Source organism: Photinus pyralis, unplaced genomic scaffold (assembly GCF_008802855.1).
Source record: "Photinus pyralis isolate 1611_PpyrPB1 unplaced genomic scaffold, Ppyr1.3 Ppyr1.4_LG4, whole genome shotgun sequence".
Lineage (NCBI taxonomy): Eukaryota > Metazoa > Arthropoda > Insecta > Coleoptera > Lampyridae > Photinus > Photinus pyralis.
In genome coordinates this window covers 26090960-26109216 of record NW_022170511.1, presented here as the reverse complement: position 1 = coordinate 26109216, position 18257 = coordinate 26090960, and the positions used below count along the sequence as shown (strand labels likewise).

The window sequence follows — 18257 nt, the reverse complement described above, 5'->3', positions numbered from 1 at the left end:
TTTTTCAATTCCTTACTCGATTGCGCCACCAATTCTCTTATTTCGTCAATTGACTGGATAAGCGCGGCCAAAATGCCCTTCCTGTAGGGTCATTAATTCCATTGCAAACACCTCTCCTTTCTCCTCAGGTACGTTCTCGGTGCTAACTTCCGTTGATATTTCGATTCCAGTTTCGGGCCTTTGAATGCACATTGTTTATTAAAATAATCTTGTATTTAAACCTACCATTAATTAACTCTAACTTGAATTTAAAAGATCAAAATTTTCTAAGTGTCCCACCATACATGCCAAAAATTATGCTGGGTCCCCACGTTGGGCGCCAAAATTAATGCTGTGTGCAATGGCCACTAAGTCACCCACAAAACACCTGTCAAGCTATCTGAAATACACACTTATAAAGGTCATTAATATAAAACTCTTAAAATCCTAGGTCGTAACTTGGGCTCATTCTAATACGAAACTGTTCTTTAACACAAAACCTAACAAAAATTTTTGTATGAAATATCGACATTCAGGGCCAGAAACACATACCACGCTACAAGTGCTCGATCGAAACAGGTTAAATAAAGTCTTAATTACCTTGCAAAGTTAATAATCCAGTTTTACACTCCATTTTCCCAAATTGCGAATTCGCCTCGGAATTTCAACTAATAACTCGACTATTCCGTTTAACATCACGTACTTAAAATCTTTTAATTTACTAATTAACTATCTTCAATAAACTTTACTAACCGGTAACTATTTGACTTTGTAAAAACACATGCCTCCTCGTACATCCCAAAAAACTGTAATATGCCGCGGGAAAAATCACGACTTCACACACACGGCCAAAAGCGAAAGGCCAAAGTTCACAAGTCCCGTTACAACGCTTCATCTTCCATTTAAAACCACTCCATTTCTTGTCGCATCTTCGATTCCACTTCCTTCTATCTTGTTAACCTTCCTGCTACGACCGTAGTTGAATCACTAAAAGACACTAAGAGGGGTACATACGTACCCCAATATTAATTGGCATTTAATATTTATTTGGGTTCAATTTGTTATCTGCTGGCTGTTACTCTACCCTACAGTTTTTTTTAATGATTAACAAAGGTTGGTAATCAACCGCAGGTATTCGATTACATGCACCTGCAAAGAAATAGGTATAACAAAATTGTTTCAAGTAAACAATTTTTAAGGTACCGTCTGCATCCGCCATTTTTTTTTCCAAAATAACTGAAAAACCATAAATGGTAGATATGTGGATATCAAAAGAACTGAAATTTCATGTAGAATCCAAAAATGCAATAAAAAATAGGAGTTGCTATTTAACATCACTAACTTACTAGTCACTTCCGGTATTTCCGAAAGTTCCACCATTTTGAAAATATTTTCCGTCAATTCGGCTTTCACAGTAACTCCTAAGTACAAATTTTCAAAAACCTACCTGTTTCACTTTCCCAGAAACGTTTAACTCATCTCCCAAAAAACACCCTGTATATTTACGCGCATTTAAAACACACCTTAATTCTGTTTTCAGAGTTGGGAAGCCTTACCGCCAGACACAGCTACCTTCACTCCAGATATAACTCCATTAATCCTCTCCGCTCATAGAGATAATTACGAAATAATAAAAATTCTTCTAGATCGTGGCGCAACCCTTCCAATGCCTCACGATGTCAGGTAAGAACTATCAGTACTACAGAAGTTCAGTCTTCCGGTATCTAGCAATCTCCTTTAATCATCATAAAGTATGGATAACTAATAATTATACCTTTTGTTTGCTTTTAAGCCAGACATGCTTTCTTGAAAACAAGCTCTCGATCTCTTACATGTCTTACATAACGATTAGTAGCTAATATTCTAGTAATCACATTTTTATCATGACGGTATCTAATAGCTTGTTTGCTCCATCGTTTGAGAGGCAACATTCCAATCTTTCTTATGGAGAAGGAATTCGTGGCAAAATGACATTGACCATTTTTAAATGTTCACTGGTAAAGGGTCACCACAGATAAATTATCTGTGGGGTCACCCTTCATCATATACGAACTTTTTTGGTAAATTTTCCGGAAACAAGTTTACTGTGGGAAGGGAGGGGTACACATGTTTGTATGCCAGGTTGGTAATAGGTATACCTAATAAAAATTTATGATGGAGTTGGTTGTTGTGAAATTAGTCTATCCCATTTAAAAATTATTATTTGTAATAGCATTAGGTACAATGTGCAAAATTACAAAGTAAAAGCTGTAGTCCACCGATTGTTTGGTCGTCTCTTGTAAATGACAAAATATTGTCGAATTGAATGTTGAGCTCCTGGGGATCAGCCTTCCTTGCTTCAAAATTAATACATAATTTTAGTTTCTAAATGTCAATGGTGCCTTTGAAATTTTCAACAAATTTTTTTGCATACTAGTCAAGTGCCCTTTGGGGACGAGATACGCAAAATTGTTCAGCATGAAAAACTGAGTAAGTGCAGGCCTTCTTGCTGTTTTGGGTGGCTATTCAAATATATTTTTCTGAAACTACTTTCGTCTCTAAAAAGGGTGAAAGAAATGTGATTTTCCTCTCTAGTGAGGAAAGTAAAATCAATTGCTGCGTTAATCTTAATAATACATACCAGCATCTAGATTGCTATGTGTCAAACTTCATTATTGCCTACAATAATTTTTCGATATTGATTGCAGTTTCAGAAAAAAAAATATGTGTAAAACTTGAGAAGAAAGTATTTTTCAACTCTCGTTCAATACACACTCGCTACGCTCATGTGTCAAACTTTGAACTTGAGTTGAACAACTTCACTTTCTTCTGTAGTTGTACAAATAATTATTTTTGGTTTCTGGGGTGTTCCAAAGATCCAAATTTAGCAATCTCCCAGACATTGTTTTCAGAGATCGTCTCGAGATCCATAGAAGTAATTTAAAAATTGTTAAGACAATCACTAAAATTTTTAGAACTACTGGTGCGACTTTTCAGGGTTTAGAGACCGAGGCTACTGAGCGAACTCGACTCACTAATCTATTATTTAATAGAGTCACTATATTTAAGTGCTCGATATAACCCGGAAACGATTCCATTTGAATTATAAACTTTGCTTAAAATTGAAGGAATAAAAATGTCTAATACTATACAGGGTGTTCTCTTAAAAAAATGGAATTTTGGTGTGCCAAGCCTTTATGACCAACCCTGCACAAAGAAAGTTATTACTACCTAGTAGACATTGAAGTTCCCCAAAGCTTTTGTATAAAGCTTTTTTCGATATCTTGGATAAGTTCCCCGATAATCGACCGTTTCCATACTTTTTAGTGACGCAATAGGTAACGTATTGTGTGGCAGAGTACAGTTTCTAAAACATCTAGAACAATTCCAAAAGCATTCGATTTGATTTTGATATAAAATACCATACAGCTAGTAGGTTTAGTACAAAGTGCAAGAAATAATAGGGGGTAAGATATACAATTCCCGATAAAACTGGGAGTCATTTCGCAATATGCACTTAAACTAGGTAGGTATGTATTTAAGCAAAGTATAGCAAAGTGCAAACCGACGCCGATGGTAGTTTATTCATATTATGCAAAACCAATTCGATAAGGTATGGAATCCTCGCCCCGAAGCAAACGTTGCAGCATAAATCCCTTGCATCTATTCACATTACAAGCAGGATTTAATCTGCCGTTTAAGAATCTCTCATCTCATTTGCTGACCACTCATGCAATCAAGTCGCAAATATATTCCGACAAGTACCTACCCATAATGAATGCAACTGTTTTAAAGATGCCCCGTGGGATTTAACTAAAAATTTCTCCGTCATCAAGTTTAATAAAGCGTTTCGGATCAGTCCACTATAAATTCGTATGTATATGGAAATCAGTTTGCTTTAATCCTGCCGGGACACTCATATAAGGGAAGTCTGTCATGCTATATGCCGTTATGAAATTGGTCTCCCCAAATAATTTCTATAAAAGTTAATGCTAAGCGTTCCCTGTAGAAAAGTATGGCTATAAGCGGTTCAATTTGTATTTAATCATCTTTCTAAACTAAGATTAATTTTGTGCGGTCTGATTTTAATTTACTATTAACCGATTCCCTTTCTACATACAAATGGAATGTGATTAACCGAGATTGCGAAGTTTGTAAAGTTTCAATCTGACTATCATTATAAATGCACGAATTCAATCCTCTTGCACCCGCAAGGTTTGAAGACTCCGAAATAAGGATACTCAAAAATAAATGTTTATAGGTGTGGTTGTGATGAATGTGTTACATCCAGAATGGAAGACTCCTTGAGGCACTCACGTTCTCGCATAAATGCATATCGAGCTCTAGCTTCTCCATCCCTTATTGCTCTCTCATCCAAAGATCCGATTCTCACCGCTTTCGAATTATCCTGGGAGCTGCGGAGGTAAGAATTTTGCTTAAAATTATCTAGGGACATTTTCCAAATTTATCGTTTATTATATTCGCTTCAGAGTTTACGTGTTCGCGTGACTTGAAAAATACACTCATGATGCGTTTCTCCTCAGATTAAGTTTTATGGAACACGAATTCAAGACTGAATACCAAGAGTTGAGAAAACAGTGTCAAGATTTCGCAACGGCGCTTTTGGATCACACTCGAAGTTCGTACGAGTTAGAAGTTCTACTCAATCACGATCCTACTGGACCAGCATTCGAACACGGAGAGCGAATGCATCTCAATAGACTGAAATTAGCTATCAAATTACGTCAAAAAAAGGTAAGAGATATTATTTAGTGTTTGTTCTTTGTATCGTTACCACTTGCCAGCTGAAATCTTAGTGAAAATTGCCATAAAGCGTTTTCCGCTTTTCATTAAAAAATATTACCTATTAGGTCAAAGATAAAGAAGTTTTAATAGAAATTTCATCGTTTGTCGGTGATGATGTCACCTCGTACAAAATGCATAATTTTGTAATAAGGGTTAATCGCGGCTACTACGCAAAGCTGCATAAGAATTACTTGCTGGTTTGAGACCCTTGAGAGTAGTGATTATAAAACAATAATTAGCGCCTAACCAATATCCTTTACTTGACTATCAGAGCTCCCCATTTTGATCTAATCACATGGATCATTTTTGTCGCTGCGTAGAGCTGAAGAGCTTTTACTACTGATACCCAAGTGGAGTTATTGCCAGGCCTGACGAACGCATACCTCAACGAAAAGGTAGATGGTTTCAAATATAAACTACCCTTGAAAATACCTACAAATAGCGGTTATTACAGGTTTTTGCACCTATACTTTAATATCAATGTTGAAACGATTTCAATGGAATTGGTTTTAAACCTGGTTTTAAATATTAGTATTGGACAAATTAGTGTGTTCTACGTAGTTTACTTTGTATAACGTACAATATTCTATGTCCTTTATCAATTATCAAAGGCTCTGTTTCACACAAATATAAAAAATGTAGACACTGTAAATATTTGCATTAGGTATCATAAAATTTAATAAAACAGTACTATTAAGACAACAAAAATCCACAATTGCGCGTAATACGTTGTTATGATCCCTTGTATGTTGCGCAACGTAATTACTCTTGATGCCATACAAACCAAGCATCTGGACCCTGATCTGGACTGAAACCTTTATTGGGGGCGTTAATCACTCAAACTGTGATTATAACCATGAAGTTAAATCTTAAATGGGACTTCGATCCGAGATTATTTCCATCTCTGAGCTGCCCACAATGAATATTTAAATTAATGTTCATTCAGAGTATTGTTTTATTAATTTCTTCCACTCCTTAGAACCACCTACATGTTCAAATATCTCGACAAATAAGAGATAGCAACACAGTTCCGTATTAAAAGCGTTTATTGTAGACTAAAACGTATATCGCACGCATAAAATGTCCGGCGGATTATACTATATTCTTGTAAGAATATTATGCGTTTATTATTTCTTATTGATATACGATTTATATGCGTATTAGAAAGTGGTGTTATATACGTTTATCAAACGAATGCAAAAAAACGGTTATTTATATACGTAATATTATCAATGTCTAAGTAATTTTCTCACAACGATTACCATTCGCCTCCATTTGGAGAATTCAATATAACACTATGGACAACACCTACAGTACAGAAGGGAGATACAAGTAGGTTCATTTTATGAAAGTGTACTGAGAATTGTTTTAAGTTTGATGATTTCCTTGCGCGTTGGAAGTTATAACAGCAAACAAAGTGTCAACATGGTACTCATCGCGTGCGGGCCGTGGAATCCAGCACCAAGGAAGAGGAATCCAGTGAACTGATTCGAAAATTCATAGAAAGTGATCAGCGTTTATCCAAGAAGAAGAAATTGCGATGTTGGGCTTGCGGCAAGGCTAGACATCCAAGAGAAATTGCTCCCATTCTGCAGAGGCTAGTAGAAGTAACCAGGAGAACTAGAGAGAGTCAATACAAAGTAGCAAACCTCGACTCGCAGTAATCATATCCTGCGTACTATTCGATTTGTCTTTTTAAAACACCAGAAATACAGTTTATATGGGGATGGAGCCGTTATTGGGAAATGTTGTTCATTGTTAGTGGACACCGGTACGACAAGACCAGTAGTGCGACCCGACCTTGTGAAGAATAAGAAACTGATACCATCCACCCTTAAGCTCAAGACTGCAATTGGTGATCGTGCAGCTGTACGGAAAGGGATCGTATGACGTTAGTATTCAAAACCCTTAAACATCAAGTGCTGGTGGCCGATATCGTGGATGAGATGATCTTAGGGATGGATTTTATGAAAAAAATTGGATTTTCTATAGATTTGAGGAATGTCGGTAATGGCGAAGGTCTAGTTCGCCAAGAAGTTGATAAAAAGGTCTACGTAACACTTCCTGAAGACGTTATTGTGCCCGAAGGGAGTGAGAAAGTTGTACTATGAATGGCGGTACACGGGGCACGTACACTGGTCTCCTAGAACTCAATCACAATGACAACCAACTTAGTCGCACAGTTCTGGTGGCTAAAGTGATGATCGATAATAGACGAAAACCTCCGTAAAACAATTAGGAGTATTATGTTGAAGAAAGGTTCGTGAGTTCGATGTGTGGAAATCACCGGTAGTCACCCTGAATCAAGATGCCTTGAAAATATGTGATGCATCAAATCGAATAAATATCAAAGAATCATGGCACAGCTGATTCACAGCTATCAAGATGTTTTCCTCAAAAAAAGGGCTAATTCCCCAAGGATCAATTCTTGGTCCCTTGTTGTATACTATATATACATGTAATTTCGGTAGCTGTTTACGACAATGCAGATATAATTTATACGCGGATGACACCCAACTGCATCACACATTTCACGAAAATGATATTGGCACTGCAATCTATGCTATTAATAAAGATGTGGAGTGTTTAGTTGAATTTTCCAAATCGCATGGGTTAAACATCAATCCTAACAAAACTACAGTCTTGCTTTTTGGGAAAGACAAAGTTAAACAAAGAGTAGCTAGCCGTATTTCAAATGCAATTCTTGTTAAAGGTGTCAATATTCAGATTTCGGATGTCGCTAAAAATCTTGGATTGATGATGGACTCTAAGTTAAGATTTTCAGATCACATTTCCTTGTGCATAAAGAAAGCTATTTGAAATCTTAAACTAATTTATAACCAAAGAAACTTTTTAAACAGTAAAACTAAAATGCTTCTTTGTGAATCGCTAGTTTTGTCCCAATTTAATTTCTGTGATGCTGTGTATGGGCCCTGTCTTGATAGTGCTACCGAAAAAAGGATTCAAAAATACAAAATTCTTGCTTACGGTTAATTTTTGGCATTCGTAAGTATGAATCAGTTGAGTACAAGTTGTTGGAAACGAATTGGTTGAACAAATGAACATGTATAACAGAAGAAGGCTACATGCAGCATGTTTATATCACCAGATAATTACTACCAAAACTCCCTCGTATCTCTATAATAAAATACAGTTCTCAGCACAACTTCATGATTTCTATTTAAGAAATAAAAGTTTACTCATTATACCTAACCATAAATCGCAGCTATACAAGCGATCTTTTTCATATAATATTGCGAAGTATTATAATCAGTTACCTGATTCGTTTAAAACCTTAGCCTCTGATCATTTTAAGCTACATGTACGCCATTTCCTAATTAGCAGACAGTAATTTACTCTCATCTTGGGATTAAGTGGTAGAACAGTCGCCTAATTTTGGCAAGACTGAACTTCGTCCCTTTGGACACTCCTTTTCTTCTTTTTTTTTAAATTGTTTTCTTGTTTTGTAATTATATATTATTGAGGTGGAAGTATGTCCAATAAATGGCTTATTATTATTATTATTATTATGAGTAAAACCAACACGTCACCCATAAAATCAACACTGGAACTGCTGATTAAGCAAAGCCTGAGGAGACTATCATGGATTAAACGGAAAGAAACCGAAAAGATCACAGAGGATATGGCGCAACAAGGAATCATTGAACCGTCTACCAGTCAGTGAACGTCAGTCGTGGTGTTGGTGAAAAAAAAAGATTGCTCCACACAATTTTGTATACACTACTGACTATTGAATAAAGTATAAAGAATGACAGTTACCCGTTATTAAGAATCGATAGGACTTTAGATACTCTTATCTGAACTAATTGCGTTTTAACGTTGGATATGAAGAGCGGATACTGGCGAGAAAAGATTGCGTTTAGGTTCGGGTTTATGGCAGTTGAAAGTTATGCCGTTTGAGTTATACAACCCTTCGATTTGAACACCTAATGGAATTGATATTTAGAGGGCTGTCATGGAAAGCTCTTTTGGTGTACCAAGATGACATTATAGTAACTGGGTGTAAGTTCGATGAGAACCTTAAGAACTTGGGAGACATTTTTTAAAGGTCCGAAGTGCCAACTTTCAACTAAGTACGAAAAAATGTAATCTCCACCCACAATCTAATGGGATGGTCGAAAGAATTGGGGTAGTATTTGCATTTGTTTTTAATGGTGAATTGATCAGCAGTACATGAAAACATGGGACAAACTCCGCCATCGGAACTCTGGTAGGTTATCTATAGGAAATGTTATTTTTCCCATAGGTACTAAGTAACGCAAAATAACGTTTTTTTGGTAGAGAAACTGCACATTAAGTTTGACGTTTCTGATACGTCACAGGGCTGAATAACGTAAACACATACCACAGGACTACAGTGCGTCCTAATTAAAAACACACACCTTAGTAGGTACTTAATATACTATTATTAACCATAGAAGTTTCATAGGCTTCCTGGATCCCAAAAAATGCAATTTAAGAAAAAGTGAATTGCTTGGTCCACGATTCGATGAATACATTTCTTATTTATCAGAGGTCAAAATCTGTACGGGTGTAGATAAAAAAATAGGAAGACCCTTTGGGTATCACTTTGATGCGGGTTGATATTGGGAGCCAAAGAACTTTCTCTATTGCTATATACTCCAAGTTGACATGATTATCGGATTTGAACCCACACTTCAACGAAAAGGTAGGTAATCTTTCAACGTTTGAAATAAAACCAAATAATTAGCAGTTATCTATGTCTAGTGTACCTACTTAAATCGGATAACGTGAAGTATTTTCCTCGTGAACAAGTACAACCTGTTTAAATTTTAATAAGAAATTTGGGAAAACCATTGTTTCCACACTTAATCTTCAATAATAAAGTTGGAGCACGATCTCCAACAATACGAACAAACTGAGTAAACGTTAATTTAATTTAAAATTAGATGTAGTAATGATTCACAAAATCGTCTTCCAATTGCTACTATAGCAGTAAATGATGAATTTTCTTTAGTTCAATCCTTCACCCTAATCTTTAATTTTAAATTGGCCACTGCCTTCAAATTCATAATTAATGATTTGAGGTGTCTCTTTCAATTATTCGATACTAAAAGTGTTGCACAGATTTGCATAGCTCGTTTCGTGTTATTCAGGTTAAATCTAGTTAATTTCGTAGGATACAAAGGTATACACAAAGGACATTATCCACATTAGAGATTTAACTGAAACGCGCGAGACGTACTAACTCTTCTAAAAGGTTACCGTAGAAATCATTTTCTTTAGATTTTCCACTGTAAGAATCAAAAGATACACAAAATGTGTTCATCTACCCTTGAACAACAACCCCAATGAATGGGATTAGAAACTTTATTTTCACTTTGTCTGCAAAGCTTTACATCGATTTGATTTGCCCCAATTGTCAATTCTTTAGTCATTTACATTATCCTTACTCGGACTGTAACAGAATGATACCAGTTTGGTACGTTCCACCAGATGAGAAATTGTTCTAGATCTACATCATTGACTACTTTGTTAAATGACAGAACGTCTTAATAATTATGCAACTGGGTTGAATTTGAGCTGGGCACTAACAGAATGTTCCCACAAAATCGATTAGGGCGGTATGCGCGGGTGCACCATCCTGTTGAAACCAACAGTTTCCAATTTTCACTATTTTGCTCTCGTTCTTTTATTTCATTGTTTCGCTTTGCATTGCAATTTATTACCTACTCCTCATCTACTATTCCTTGTTTTCGTTCTGCAATTTCTAGCTTTACTTTTTATTCATGCACTTTGTATTGTTCTTCTGCCTTTCCTGCTTTAGTTTGTTACTGCACTTTCGGTCAAACATTTTTTCTTTCTTCACGATTGCCTACTTATTTTTTTAAAATTCCTATTTCAATTTGCCCAACTTTCTTATAAAATTCATCGGCAATTAACAGAACCGTTACTTTTTCTTTCTTCTTTGTTCTACTTTCGTGTTGCGGGACCTTCTTTCGGAGTACATCTTAACACTTTCAAAGACACATACGTTCTAAATGTCAAGTCTCTTTTCGACTGTAAAACATAAAATCCTGTTTTTTCCTGTTTCCGTTCCCGTGGGAGTTTAGGAAAGTTTCGGAAATGCATGGAATCATGATACTTAGTATCGCCATTGAATAATTATTCAATGGTATCAAACTGGAGCTGTTTTACAGTTCTTAAACTGTTACCACCCTGACAACATGTTGATATGTCAACATTATCGTCTTTGCTATACAAGACATTTGTGTTAAACAATCACAATTAGACAGTAATAATAAATTAGTGTCGAGTTGTTTCATGCATTTGATCCATTTTTTTAAGTATTGGAACATAGTCCATCACTGTATATATTAAAAAAATTCCCTGTATATGGATACACTAACATTGCCTATAATGTCATTACAGTGCGCATATCATTTGAGGTTTTGTGTGATAAAAGATCCCATTTTTAGGACATGGTGGTGAGGTGTGCAGTGCAATCACACTGTGCACATTTTAAATATTTAAAACTATGCCTACTTAACTTTCTGGTACCGGCGCACAAGAAGTCTACAGCGCACTATGCGTTGATGATTAATTTAGAGTTTGCGGGGGAAGCCAACTGGCTCCGTAGCGCACTAATCGGTGCAATTAATAGAGTGGGGGTGCGTGATTTTCTTACCCGCCGGGACAGTGCTTCATTGTATAATCACACAGTGCACATTTTATATCCTGTGAAGTAAGTGATTTATTTTACTGCAAAATTGGAATGTGTAGCCTTTAAATCTGTTGAACTATTGCGCATTTTTAAGCGGCAAGCGTTTATTGCTCGATATTACACACTACTAGTCCGCTCAAAATAGATATTCATCTTTGCATAAATTCCCAAGAAGCTGAAAATTTACACGAACGTTAGGGATGCCATTATAATGAAATTGTGAAAAGTCCCCATCAATCCCGTGTGTGCAAAAAAATTTATTCAAGGTCAAAGTTCGCAAAAATTGATTTTTTAAAGGAACGGTTAGTTTTATGATATCAAAATGCGGTTTTTACTGATATTCTCACTTTTTCATCTTATTTGATAATATCATATAATAATTATATCGTACCATTTGAAATTTTCAAAAAAAAACTGCAAAGTTTATGTTAATGTCACGTCGCGCCCTCTACCTCTCATCACATTTACTAAAAAGACTATGTAAAATCTGATTCCACGAAAAGAGCTAATTCCAACAAGGCCTATTATGTGAAAATCTGTCAACCTAATCCGAAGTTACATTCCATTCCTTAAAGTGACGTTCCACGTCTCATATTTTATGAGCTAGAACAATATGTGCTGCATCAAAATGATGCAAAATTGATACGAGATTGCTATGCATGTATTTTTATGCATGTTTGTTGGGTGTATTTTAGAAAAAAAGTCATTGTTTTACTTAAACATGAATCGTACGCCCTCTAGCGGCGAAGCTAGAAACTTTAAAATAATTTCTAGCGATTTCTCTTGGCCCCTTTTGTTAACAAAATTTTTTTCCCGAAGCGGTGCAATTAACGGTTTCATAGATATGGCCTGTAACCATTATTAATGGGACACCCTGTACAGTAAGTATAAGCATAACAGTCTCAAATTGCGCACAACAATACATAATGCTTGTGTATGTATTTGTTAATTAAGAGCAGAGGCTGATTTACTTAATTAATTAATTAATTACATCGACGCCGAAACACCTGATATATCACTGTTTGAACAATATACGTCGAGTCTCGACTCAGAAGAAGAAGACGAAGAAAAACAAGAAGTTTATGGACAAAGAGAAGAATAAATTGAATGAGAAAACCTATTATTCTACCAGGATTGAATAAAATAGACCGTGGAGTAGGCCTACTGGGGAAACCACGTTAAAAAAACTCGTCAAGTACACTACCTCACAGGTTGCCTGGAAACGTGTGCATAGTATAGAGAATACAACTTTAGTACATTTTGAAGTCGATTTTTCTCAGAAGACGGTTGGTAAGAATGAAAACATTTGATTTGACGGTTGTTGTCATTAACTCTCGTATTTAATTTTATTTATAATCATTTTCTTTATATTTTTTTCGTATTTTTTCGATATTTTAATAGTTATTCTGCTATTCGGGTGGGAGACATATCCAACAAATCAATGGTCAGGAAAATCTTTCCTGAGTAAAGTGGTAACATGCATGACCATGTTTTATATATAAATATTAATTAATAATCAATTTCGATTGATGGAACAGACCTTCTTTCGCTGTCAATACAGAAGATTATTATGGAAACTTTGGCAGTAGAGACCTTTTACCATCGGTAAGATCCGCGATTCAGTATAACATTAGAGGCGCTGGTGTAGTTTACAAATGGCGTTGTATAGTTGGGAGTGTTTTGTAAACATAGGGTTATACTAGCAGATTGTCAGTGAAATTCAACTCGTTTTAAAGTGAATTGAGTCTATGATGCCGTTTTTTAAACTGAAAAATATAACCCTTTAATCCTCTCCTACCTGAAAGTCCTTTTTCTTAAGAACTCGAGGCTACCTTTACTTAGTTTGAACACAGTTAACTGAATTTTCTAATTTCTAGAGCACTTGTACAACTGTACAGCTCGCTGACATTCCTCCCCGTCGATTAAGTATGTGGAATTCGGGCCCCGATAACGGAAATTTTACTACTAGAAGCAGGAAGGTACTCGAACTACTTTTTACGAAATAGCGTTAAATTTATCTTATTCCTTGTAGCGTAATCCCATTGCCATTTGGAAGTGGAGTGTTTTAAAAGATGACGCTTTAAGTCCGCGTTACTATTCGTGGCATTACACTGACTACAAACAGTAAATGACGATTTAAGTTTTCCTTACTTCTTGTGGCGTACCTACTCGCACATACTGCCCGTAACAGCCGCTTTAAGTTATGCTTATCGTAGGTAGCGTAATTACACTGATCACAAATGAAATTTTTGAAAAGGTTGTATATTAAAAGGTGGTGCTTCAGGCGAACGTTATTAATTGTAGCATAATTACACTGAGTGCACTTGAAGTTTTTCAAAGCGGAGTGTGTCAAAGAGTGTCTTATTTTTTGTTGTGTAATTGTACTGTGCACAATTAAAGACTAGAAATGTGCGTTAGACGATGATTCCTTAAATTATCCATATTGATGGTGGCATAATAATTGCACTGGTCACAATTAAAACGTTTGGAAAGATGTCGTCTTAAATGAAATCTACTAAGATGACTATCTAACGACAGCTTATTTCTATGTGGGTAAGTGCAGTGTAAATAAAGAAACGCTATCAAAATGGCGGTCTTCCCTAAATGTATTATTGCAATGTACTGCCACCAAAGGTCTCATTGATATTTGGAATCGCGAATAGAGATATAGGAAAGTGGTAAGGGTGATTCTTGGGTTGAGGTTCCAAAGGAATTTTTCCATTAGACGTGGTTTTATCAAAACGTAATTTGACTGGTAACTGGACGTATTACTTGATCGATAACTTCATTGTATATCCGAAAATAACCTAGAAATTGGACTACAGCAGTTAAATAAGGAGAACTGCTCACGAAAACCTTCAACCAAAAGTTCCTGTAAAATACCAAGTCGAATATCTTCCATAACACTAAATTCTGCAATTGGAAATATGAAACGACAACTGGGGATGGTGAAGAAACACAAATAAAAAGTCAAGCTTATACGAGAAGGACATCCATCCGGTAGACCTAAAGATTTTAATAAAAAGATCGAAACGGGAAGGAAACACATTAGTAAAACTCGCAGCAGTAATCCAACAGATTTCCAGCTCCCGCGTATAAATTAAATCGTGTTCATTTTGTCAGTTTTAATAGACATGCAAAAAGTCGAAGTGCATCAGGCTTTTAAATGTACATAATATGTATGACACAATAAATAAAGCAATAACACAATTTTGAACATAGAAGTTACACTTTATTCCTTTTCTTTGGTAATTGTTATTCAAGTCGCCGTATACATACTCCTAACCCCCTTTTTTTCGGCCCAGTCTAACATTTTTATGTCGCAGTTACAAACCAACGACTGACAAATGTGGAGTGCCTATTTTGTGCTAGAATGGTGTGGATAATATACCTTTTAATGCTGTGCGCGTCATCCCAAAGTGCCAATAACGGTAAGACAATTCAACGCCATCCTATAAATTTCCTCGATATTTTAAAGACGATTTCGTCACGACTTTCCGAAATGGCTTAGAAGAATATTTAAAAACCGGAGGTTATTCGAGAAGACTAGAAGACGCGTTGCAAATTATCGAGTTTCCAAGATTATTTCGTAAACCGTACAGCAGCCCACGAAACCTCGAGGATATCATCTGCTTAACATGCAATGCGGGTTTTGGCGTTCTACTTGCCGCAAAAAGAGGCGGAATTAGTAATGAGATTATTAAGAAGGCTCTTATAATGCTTTGTGTACGGTTAAATATAGAAAGCGAAGAAGTATGTAGGGGGTTCGTTGATATTCATTACGTAGGTAATTTGTTGATGTCCGAGGCGGTCAATTTAGGGTGATTTATTTTAGGAAACGATCGCCTATATTGTCGATGCTAGGCAAAATTTGAATTCGAAGAGAATGTGTGGAATTATTTTCCAGTCTGTTGGCTGCGTCGACCAAAATCGAGTTGATTGGACAATTGATATTCCGGAGAAGCCACAAAATTTCAAAAAGAAGGTAGGTAGGAGTGGCGAGGTAAAGTAAATTAACCAAAAATTTCCGGGGATCATTTATCCATCCTTCCTATAACATCGCAATAGACCGTGTACTTTCAATTTTGCAAATAAGCAGCCCAATTCAATTTGGCACGTTTTGAAACACATATTGTATTTTGGACTTGGATCCAAATATTCATGAAATTCATTTCTCGCTAGAGTATCGTTTAAACCTCCATTATTAAAGCATATATTGTTGCATAACATTCTGATGGTTTCGAGCAATAAAACTACGTTTCCATTGTCTAAGGTTCCAGGATTATAAATGTAACGCGAGCTTAAGCAAAATAATAACTGAAACGACTGTGTTGAAAACTGTAGAAGGTGAAACCTTGCACGGGCGGCGGATGGTCGGAAAAAGTTGAGGCCAAGCGGTATGACCTGAGTATTTTTCACCTTTAAACAGAACAGTGACGCCTTTTTAATTCGCGTTTTCCATAACCAATTATTATTCATGGGTGGACTAGTGCAAGGATACAACTTACCGACCGTATTACTCAACTCTTCTTTGGCGACAGGCACGACAACCAAACACAATGTGTATATTATACTTGTTTATATATTACTGCGCCACCATAAATTTTCTAAAAACACCTTTGCTTCACGACTCACTTTGTAAAAGTTCTGGATACGTACTTCGGAGTGTATTTGATTAATTAATGAAATAATAATAATAGTAATAATAATAAATGTCTTTATTAGGCAGTTGTACAAAGTAAATATCTAAATAATATGTACTATATTAAAGCTAACTGCCTAAGGGCGGAGTTCAGTCAATCATAGAAGCATGCTTGACTGCTCTTCCACTCAACCCAAAAAATTTTTATTAAATTTACTACCACCCATGGCACGAACTGTCCACTGTACATACATTTTTGTTCCATTTTACGTACGTACGTCCATGGGACAAATATGTACGTCTGATGTACGTACAGTTGTGTACGGTGTAACGTACAAAGTACTTACATGGTACGTCGGCAACTTCGGCCAAACTGATAATTTTGCATGTGATCAACACATGCGCACGCGCTGTCCCTAGACCGGTTTTTCTTACTTTAGATTTCTAATTTCTGTTGCTGGACGGTACGCGTGAGTCATTACTCATTAGTATAAACATTTTGTACATCAAGTTGAAGACAAGCAGAATAAGTCACGTGGTTTTTTTGTCCTTATGAATTTGATGGATGTGAATACATTTCACGTACATTTACGGTCTACGTACGTACACTTCACGTACATGGTATGTTACTTTTGCACCACTTTGTACATACTAGGTACGTACTTTGCCGTACGTATTAAGTACATTATGCATACATATCAGTACGTCTAATGTACGTACGGCAGAGTACGCACATAGCATGTACAAAGTAGTGCCAAAATAACGTACCATGTGCGTGAAATGTACGTACATGGACCGTAAGTGAACGTGAAATGTACTTCCATACATTCAGCGCTGTACTTACTATGTATTTGTAATGTAATTACTTGCGTGACTTACACAGTCTCTCATGTTAAGTGTATGTCTATCTAAAAGTAAATTTCCAATGCTTGGATTAACATATTTACGTTAATACGTTAATGCCAGTGGTTCCCAACATTTTGTTGTTCGTTTTTGTTGCTTCTTTGTACATAACTGTAACAATATTTGTTTTTTAATGTATTTCGCGACTTCATCGAACAATTTCCTGCCCCCTCTCCCCCCCCCTCTACCGGGCGTCACGACCCATTGCGTTAATCAATAAAGTAAGCGAATTCGCGTAAGAAGTGATCTATCAGACATTTTAAACTGAAAGGTGAAAGACCAGTACTATAGCCTACATTTACTCCAATGTGGATTCCATGGGTTCGCCTGAAAGATTGCTTTCAAATCGAATCGGATCTAATTAAATTTATGGAGGAGACTGCATAAAACGGCTTCAAATTGTGAATCAAAAGTAATCCATCAATGAGAAAACGCACGTGTGTCTGCTGTACTAAAAAGAATACTCTAGGGAAAGCTGACTCTGAAGTCATTGAAACGAGTTTTGAGGGTGTCATCATTCTATAAAGATGGAATGTGGGTATTAAGCAAGCGTTAACATTGCGTTTTTAGCGTATTTTCCCAGTATGTACGCTATAGATCGATCGTACTCCAAATTGTTAACAATAGCTCATTAAAGTAATGAAAATATATTGGCGCGCTGAATTATATTGTCCTTGATCGTGACCACGGCTGCCTTTTATGCGACAGAACCACAAAACGATCACGTTTTTTTCTTTTTTCTGAGTGTACTTTTTGTGGTTTAAATGCGAAATCAATAGTTATTTATGCAGCTAGAGAAGAAAGTGGAGTTTTTCAACTCGAGTTCAAAGTCAATTGAACTTTCTTCTCAAGTTTTACACATGATTTTGAGAGTACAGTTAAAATTGAAATATTATCGTATACAATAATGAAGTTTGGCACTTAGATTCTGGTATGGTATGTTTAAATTTTAAATGTCATTATTAAGATTAACGCAGGAATTGTTTTTTACTTTCCTCACTAGAGAGGAAAATCACATTTTCTAAAGTAATTTCTGAAAAATAAGTATAAATCATTCACTTAGGGCTGTCGGCGTTTTTTAACGATAAGAAAAATATCCGATACCACCATTACGTTTTATGGTGACCGAAAAAATAGCAACTTTTATACTGGCAACGCTCGCATTAACTTTATGGCAGTCTTCTAACGTAACTGGGCAACGATTTCTTCCGCGGCTTGACAGCTTGACACGTAAAAATTGAA

General features: G+C 36.1%; 1 protein-coding gene across 2 annotated transcripts in view; it reads left to right on the top strand.

Moving 5' to 3' along the window:
- The window catches only part of LOC116169370 (transient receptor potential-gamma protein), a 433246-nt gene that overhangs the window by 108917 nt on the left and 306072 nt on the right, over window positions 1–18257 (top strand). For both annotated transcript variants that reach the window (XM_031485447.1, XM_031485445.1), the window contains exons 5-7: window positions 1520–1662; window positions 4220–4381; window positions 4503–4713. In XM_031485447.1, coding sequence (XP_031341307.1) covers window positions 1520–1662; window positions 4220–4381; window positions 4503–4713 — 516 coding nt within the window. The remainder of the gene's footprint in view (window positions 1–1519; window positions 1663–4219; window positions 4382–4502; window positions 4714–18257) is intronic.